Source organism: Nematolebias whitei, chromosome 1 (assembly GCF_014905685.2).
Source record: "Nematolebias whitei isolate Nwh7 chromosome 1, NemWhi1, whole genome shotgun sequence".
NCBI classification, from domain to species: domain Eukaryota; kingdom Metazoa; phylum Chordata; class Actinopteri; order Cyprinodontiformes; family Rivulidae; genus Nematolebias; species Nematolebias whitei.
The window spans coordinates 56,241,228-56,249,167 of record NC_056498.1 but is presented as its reverse complement, the minus strand read 5'-3'; the positions used below and the strand labels follow the sequence as shown (position 1 = coordinate 56,249,167).

Below are 7,940 nucleotides of genomic sequence, written 5' to 3'. Positions count from 1 at the left end.
ACTCAGTTAGACGTGTGCAAACAACATGCATTCAAAGTGCGCTCAATTGAACTCAGTCTTGGTGGTTTGCGTTAATCAGGTGGTGGTGGCCTGGGATGGTATCAAAATTCCCGGCCTGGATTATTGTCCCAGTCCGCCCCTGAGTGAGGATCTATGAATGTTGTCCCAAATAACTGATGATGATACATAGAATCCACCTGTGTGTAATCAAGTCTCCGTATAAATGCACCTGTTCTGTGATAGTCTCAGGGTTCTGTTCAAAGCGCAGAGAGCATCATGAAGACCAAGGAACACACCAGGCAGGTCCAAGGTACTGTTGTGGAGAAGTTTAAAGCCGGATTTGGATACAAAAAGATTTCCCAAGCTTTAAACATCCCAAGGAGCACTGTGCAAGCAATCATATTGAAATGGAAGGAGTATCAGACCACTGCAAATCTACCAAGACCCGGCCGTCCCTCTAAACTTTCATCCGGAACAAGGAGAAGACTGATCAGAGATGCAGCCAAGAGGTCCATGATCACTCTGGATGAACTGCAGAGATCTACAGCTGAGGTGGGAGAGTCTGTCCATAGGACAACAATCAGTCGTACACTGCACAAATCTGGCCTTTATGCAAGAGTGGCAAGAAGAAAGCCATTTCTCAAAGATATCCATAAAAAGTGTTGTTTAAAGTTTGTCACAAGCACCTGGGAGACACACCAAACATGTGGAAGAAGGTGCTCTGGTCACATGAAACCAAAATCGAACTGTTTGGCCACAATGCAAAACTATATGAATGGCGTAAAAGCAACACAGCTCATCACCCTGAACACACCATCCCCACTGTCAAACATGGTGGTGGCAGCATCATAGTTTGGGCCTGCTTTTCGTCAGCAGGGACAGGGAAGATGGTCAGAATTGATGGGAAGATGGATGGGGCCAAATACAGGACCATTCTGGAAGAAAACCTGTTTGAGTCTGCAAGAGACCTGAGACTGGGATGGAGATTTATCTTCCAACAAGACAATGATCCAAAACATAAAGCCAAATCTACAATGGAATGGTTCACAAATAAACGTATCCAGGTGTTGGAATGGCCAAGTCAAAGTCCAGACCTGAATCCAATCGAGAATCTGTGGAAAGAGCTGAAGACTGCTGTTCACAAACGCTCTCCATCCAACCTCACTGAGCTCGAGCTGTTTTGCAACGAAGAGTGAGCAAGAATTTCAGTCTCTCCATGTGCAAAACTGACAGAGACAAACCCCAAGAGACTTGCAGCTGGAACTGCAGCAACAGGCGGCGCTACAAAGGATTAACGCAAGGGGGCCGAATAATATTGCACACCCCACTTTACAGTTTTTTATTTGTTAAAAAAGTTTGACACATCCAATAAATTTCATTCCACTTCACGATTGTGTCCCACTTGTTGTTGATTGTTCACAAAAAATTAAAATTTTATATCTTTATGTTTGAAGCCTGAAATGTGGCAAAAGGTTGAAAAGTTCAAGGGGGGCCGAATACTTTCGCAAGGCACTGTATATTTAATAAAACTTGCACAAAGTAATCTTTGTCTGTAAATCCATTCATCCATCCATTTTCTTCCACTTGTCCGGGGTCGGGTCGCGGCAGCCTAAGTAGGGAGGCCCAGACTTCCCTCTCCAGAGCCACTTTGTCCAGCTCCTCTGGGGGAATCCCAAGGCGTTCCCAGGCCAGCTAAGAAACATAGTTCCTCCAGCGTGTCCTGGGTCTTCCTCTGGGTCTCCTCCCAGTGGGACATGTCTGGAACACCTCACCAGGGACGCGGCATCCTAACCAAATGTCCCACTGGCTCCTCTCGATGTGGAGAAGCAGCAGCTCTACTCTGAGTCCCTCCCGGATGACTGAGCTTCTCACCCTCTCTCTAAGGGAGAGCCCAGACACCCTGCAGAGAAAACTCATTTCGGCCGCTTGTATCCGTGATCTCATTCTTTCGGTCACAACCCAAAGCTCATGACCATGGATGAGGGTAGGAACGTAGATCGACCGGTAAATTGAGAGCTTCGCCTTTTAACTCAGCTCTCTCTTCACCACGACAGACCGGTACAACGCCCGCTTCACTGCCGACGCTGCACCCATCCGCCTATCGATCTCTCGATGTAAATCTACCACTGATTAACTTTTTGGAGCCTAACTAATTCAAGATGGCCACCACATCTAGCTTATGATTAAAAACACAAAAATAGCCACAGTTTTGTCATTTTTACAGATATTGAGGTAAAATTTGTGTAAAAACTTCTTGTTTTGTATGAAATTTGGCTGGTGATATTCATTCCTTTAAGGAATGTTAAGTTTGGATGATACTGGATGAAGCAAAGGATCACTTTTAGATTTCCAGTTGACGTTTCATGAGAAATCGGTGTGTAAAGTGTAAATACAACACTGTTGGTTTTTGTATATATATTTTTTTTAAATAGAGAAGCAAAGAGGCCACAGCAAAAAGACACGGCCATGGAGGTTGAAGTGTGCGAGTCTGAGGGCGTCTGTGACGTTTTGTGCAACGTGCCGCCTGATGATCCTGAGCAGGAGGAATCCATGGAGACGCACGAGCCGAGTGAAGAAGCTGCTGCAGCTCCGAGCTCACAAACAAACGCAGCTCCTCCAAAACCACAATACTCCTACAGGTCGGTCAGCTCTGCCCCGTCTTTAACATTTAAAGTCAGATTTAGGCTCAAAGTCCCGTCTTTAAGGTAACTCTTGCGCCAATTATCTGAATTATTATTATTTTTGTTTGTGTGGATTCATCTGGAAAAATAAGTTTTTTTCTTTTTTAAAAAAATCATTTTGTTTTTTCCAGGGTTCCTTCAACTGTGTGCTTCGGTCACGGTTCAGTCCGAGGCTTCAGAGGACGACAAACCAGAAGGAAATGAAACAATTGTTTACTGGGTTTATAGATGACACCATTCTGCCTCTTGAACATATTCCGTTTGCTTCGCTGTATTTAATGAAGTGAAAATAAAGATTATTTTTGATGCAATTAGTTCTTTATTCAGGTGAGGTCAGGTTTCTGTTTGCAGGCAGCTGCACAGATGATTAGAGCTTTTCATTTATTATTTTATTTTCAAATGTAAATACTTTTATAAATTGTTTTCAGCTTTGAAATAAACAGTATATTTTTACCACTTTGAGCAAATAGAAAATACAGATTTTAGACAAGTTGTTTCTGATGGATATGAGAAAAGATGTATTTAAATTTAGAAAATCAATCTAAAACATCTTGCAGCTCCAGGTGACGTCACTGAGCAACACTTTTAAGAGTTAAAGAAAAACGTGTATCCATTTTCTATCAGATATAATTCATATGTTAAATTTAGATGTTGATAGTTGAGAATTTATTTTCATCAAGAGGCTCAGTTTCTTTAAGACTTGGATTTTTATGTTATTTTTCGTTCCAGCGCATAAAAATGTGATTTAAAAAAAAAAAAAAAAAACATTTATTTGCCTCCAGAAACACTTTGAAATCCTTCCGCTAGTAAGAAAATGGTGTTTCGATATTTTTATACTTGTGATTGAAGATTCCTTTCATTTTCTACACGATTCTTAACGGTTTACAGCACTAATACAATAAACATGAAGTTCTTCATTTTCTATAACGAGTAAGTTTAAGCACAATACAGCCCAGCAAAATAACTTAAACCAAGCTTTGGAGATACTGCTTTGTGTGAAATTATTATTTTTTTTTATTTAATTTGGTCGGTGTATATATATATTGAATGTATTAATTCATAAAAATCCCCTGAATATTAAAAAGATATTCAGTGTTTGCTCTCTCAAATAATTTCAGGTTTCTTACAATTCCTTTAGATATATATTTAAAAAAAAAAGTTTTTTCCCGCTGGTAAAAAAAAAATAAAAATAAAAATATAAAACATGCAGGAAAGCCTCAACTAAAGCAAACAATGTCTAAACATTTCACCCCCAAAAAATATTTCACTAAATAACCTCAAAAACAAATAATTTACCTCATCTTTAAATCAGAAAAACCTTTTTATTATTATTTTCCTTCAAAAATTGAAATTTTAAATGAAATCTGATTCTTTAAAAACATTTTTGCTTTTTTTTTTTTTTTTTTTACTATTCCAAAAATATATATATTTTATGATACAAAGCTGAATTAAAAATAGTCGAAAGAAAATATTTTCCCACAAATGTTTATGCTGCTCTTCCTTCCACGCAGCTTATAAAGAGTTCTTTAAGACAAGTAGTACATCCCATAAGGTCTACTGAAAAGTCCTGGCACGGATAAGACCGGCCCTGGTGCGTTCAGGGCCCCGTAAAGAGCCGGTGCGCCCATGGGTGCGCTCAGCGGGAAGGGGAAGGCAAAGGCAGGGAGCAGCGGCTTGGCGGCCAGCTTCACCTTCTCCAGCTCGGCCTCCTGCAGTCTCTTGGCCTTGGCCCGGCGGTTCTGGAACCAGATCTTGACCTGGGTCTCTGTGAGGTTCAGGGAGCTGGAGAACTCTGCTCTCTCCGCGATGGAGAGGTACTGTTTCTGACGGAACCTCCTCTCCAGGGAGAGCAGCTGGGAGGTGGTGAAGGGGGTCCGGGGCTTCCTGTTGTTCTTGTGTTTCCTCAGGTTGCACTGGGTCGGGCTGGGGAGTCCTGGAGGGGCAGATTAACAATCAAATCTGTAATTTTTTTTTTGTTTGTTTAATATTTGGTTCTTTTTTTAAAGCCAATCTGGCAAAACATAAAACACCATTTTAACAAAGGCCTTCATGTCCGCTGGCCACTTTTAAAGTATTAATTTAGTTATTCATATTATTAAAACTTCCCAAAAGAGCTGTAAAATGCAGTTAACCTTTTAGAAAAGATCCGTTTTCCTTATTTGTTCTGCTCCTTCAGTCTCAACTTTTGTTTTACAAAAGTATCAATGTTTTTTTTTTTTAGGATCCACCTAAATCTACAGTTTTTTTTATTTATTTAACATTTTTAAAGATTTGACTCTTACTTGTAGGTGATGGACCCTGAAGCCAGGCTTCGGTCTCATCCACCGCCTCCAGCTTGGACCCCCTCGGTGACGCGCACTCCTCCGTCCGGACGCATCCTGAGCCGGGTTCAGAGGAGCGGGGGCTCCTTCCGGGAGGGGCTCTGTCCGACATGAGAGACTCCACACTGAAAGGAAGATCCGAACTTGTGCTTTTGCATCTGACAGGTGACACGACGCACAGCTCTCCGGCGGAGCCTCTGTCCTCAGGCGGGGGGGATCCCTGCGCAGGATTCATTACGCACGACTGTGGTGCCATGCAGCCGGGTTTCCCGCCGCTGCGTGTTTTCTGGATGTTTCTCCTGATGAAAAACACGTTTAATCCTCCGACGTTGCGCAGCTGAGTGACAAACTTCGTCTTTTACGCACGGGTTTGCCTCTCAGTCGCTTATCTTGTCGCCAGCCAATCAGATTTTAGATTTGACCACGTGACTCAACCGAAGCCTTCTGATAGGCCTGACGTCAGTGTTGCGCTTAATTTGATGTTTATGTGAACTTCTCATCAGCAGCAGAGCGAGTTCCTTTGCCCTCACCTTGACTTTTCTTAAAAGTATAACTCTTGAGCTGCTCTGATCAACATTTTATTTTAAATGAGCAGCTGACTCAGCACCACACCCCATTTTTATATAAAAATGTTAAAAAAAAAATAGAAAATGCACTCTGCCTTTTATATTAGAGTTTTTAACGAAGATGATTTGATGGAAAAACGTTGAATATGCATAATGTTCAACATCAATGCTGGGGATCAGTCTCAGCTACTACCAGGCCAATATCTGCAAAACTTACTGAGTTATATCCTTTTTGCTGTGGCGACTATCTTGGATTTGGTTGCAGCCAAAACTGTAAATGTGCATTTAATTTTTTTAGAACCTGAACGTTTCATTAAAATTTATTCAGTGATTCGTGAGAAATGTTGCTAACAGACACATTTGGACACACAGTCACAGGCAAAATATAAAATAAATTATCACCTAAATTTGCCTTTTGGTGGCAGGTGATAAATATCAATGGGTCTGGCTTTCTGGTTGTTTGAAAGTGTTTTGAACAGATTAAATAACATGTATTGTGTTATATGTGTAATAAATTGTGGTTATGGTGACGCTCCTTGTTACAAGGGGCCCATCTGGGAATCTGTCATTGAGGACAAACTAAACAGTAGTTCATTAAAACAATCCCAGCTGAACTTTACTGCAGCCTTTATGGCCTTGAGAATTATTATCACTGTAAATTTTGATGTTGCGGCCTGTAATCTAATTGTCTGTGGTCGTATTTCATCCGGTCGTGTTTGGCTTGTCTGCGATCCTTCTCGACAGACCTTTGAAGAGGCTCCTGCAGATTGGTTTTGTTCCTTCAAATCAACTCAAATCGTTTCCACTGAAACCAAATATGTGAAGCCTTTTCTGCTGCTGCTCAGCCTGAAGCGCCACACTGTGACTCCCAGTCTGTGTGTAGGACAATTGGTTAAATGGAGTTAACCGTTTCTCTCCCTGAGGTATGTTCCTGCTTTGATCCTGCTGAGCCTGGCGCCTGTCTGCTCTGCCTCCCCCCCTCTTCCCTCTCTGGGTGACAGTGATGGATAGCTGGGTAACCATACAAGCTTCCAATGACAGTAATTTAGTGCAACATTACATTCTCCTCCACAGTATTTCAGTCTCTGTTTGAACAGACGTGTAATCTTTTGTTTCCTCCCCTTTGTTTAATAATGAAGTAGAATTGTGCTTTCTCCCATTTGAAGAGTGTTTCTATTAAAAAGTCCTAATTTCAGCAGGAAAATAAATCCATAGAATTCACTGTATAGACAGCAAGCAGCAAATCTTATTTAAATATCTGATCACAGTTGGATTAATAATTGAAATTCTAAAAATGTAGGGGCAATTATTTAGGATTCGTAATGTGTAAACAGCATTTATTCATAATTATAATGTTTTTGCCTGTGCTTTTGTGCCTATCTGTTAGCACAGGGGTTCCCAAACTTTTCCATGTCATGGCCCCCCCAAACAGCATTAGCTTCTGGCCGAGGGCCCCCCTCGCAAACCCACAAACAATGCTACAAAATGTGTAAAGACACGCCAACTTTTAGAATGTTTTAACTTGACCAGAAGAACAAAATAAAATAAATCTAACCCCTCTCTCAAGCGTGTTGATCTGGAAATGACACAGATTGCACTAGTGTGCAATTTTTATTATTATTGTTTTTATTTTTGCTTTTTTAAAATCTTTTCTCCAGCTTTCCGGCCCCCACTTTGAAAAACGCAGTGTTAGCAAACTCATGAACCACTGCACTGTGACGATTCTGTTTTTTTTTCCATCACTAACACTTGAGAACTGGAAAACACTTCATCGCTTTCTTGGGCTTGAAAATTTCTTACAACAGTTTATCGAAGATTCCAGTCAAACTTCCTTACCTCTCTCTAAACTCAAATCTACCCTCAGATCTTTAACCTGGTCGCTGGAAGCAAACTCAACTTTTAGCTAATTAAAATAACTTTTAACTTTTGCACCTATTCTATCCCATCCAGACCCTAAGCAGCAGTTAGTCCTTGAAGTGGACACCTCAGACTCTGGAATGGGGGATGTTCTCTCCCAACGATCAGAAGTCGACAATAAACTCCATCCTTGTGCTTTATTCTCTTGATATCTGTCCCCACTGAGCAAAACTGCAATCATGAGTTGTTAACCATTAAACTTGCTCTTGGAGTGGAGACACTGGCTGCAGAGGTCTGAACAGCCTTTCATAATTTGGATAGACCACAAGAATCTCACTTGCGTTCAAGGTGCTAAAAGACTGAACGCAGTCCTTGTTCTTATGAAAGATCAAGTTTTTTTATTTTTATGTTAATTTCATAAAGGGGCAATGCATATTAATCTCATGACATGAATACGTCACATAATGAACATGAATACATCACATAAATATGCCATATTCCATCTGTAGTCCCCT

At 40.9% G+C, this 7,940-nt stretch overlaps 2 protein-coding genes across 2 annotated transcripts; one reads left to right on the top strand and one right to left on the bottom strand.

The window, feature by feature from the left end:
• Positions 1-2,461: 2,461 nt before the first annotated feature.
• LOC119412233 (zinc finger protein 511-like) lies at positions 2,462-2,908 on the top strand. The gene is made up of 2 exons (XM_037679218.1): positions 2,462-2,639; positions 2,813-2,908. The coding sequence occupies exons 1-2, from the start codon at positions 2,467-2,469 to the stop codon at positions 2,883-2,885; spliced, it is 246 nt and encodes an 81-aa protein (XP_037535146.1). The 5' UTR covers positions 2,462-2,466; the 3' UTR covers positions 2,886-2,908.
• Positions 2,909-4,065: 1,157 nt separating this feature from the next.
• On the bottom strand, positions 4,066-5,342 carry LOC119412162 (homeobox protein MSX-2). Its single transcript, XM_037679142.1, has 2 exons — positions 4,964-5,342; positions 4,066-4,614 (listed from the first exon to the last, which is right to left on the bottom strand). The coding sequence occupies exons 1-2, from the start codon at positions 5,256-5,258 to the stop codon at positions 4,208-4,210; spliced, it is 702 nt and encodes a 233-aa protein (XP_037535070.1). The 5' UTR covers positions 5,259-5,342; the 3' UTR covers positions 4,066-4,207.
• Positions 5,343-7,940: the final 2,598 nt, after the last annotated feature.

Coding starts and splice junctions, on each gene's coding strand:
- LOC119412162 (XM_037679142.1), bottom strand. CDS start 5,258: ATGGCACCACAGTCGTGCGTAATGAATCCTGCGCAGGGATCCCCCCCG. Junction 4,615..4,963: donor TCAGGGTCCATCACCTACAA/GTAAGAGTCAAA, acceptor CTGCCCCTCCAG/GACTCCCCAGCCCGACCCAG.
- LOC119412233 (XM_037679218.1), top strand. CDS start 2,467: ATGGAGGTTGAAGTGTGCGAGTCTGAGGGCGTCTGTGACGTTTTGTGC. Junction 2,640..2,812: donor AAACCACAATACTCCTACAG/GTCGGTCAGCTC, acceptor TGTTTTTTCCAG/GGTTCCTTCAACTGTGTGCT.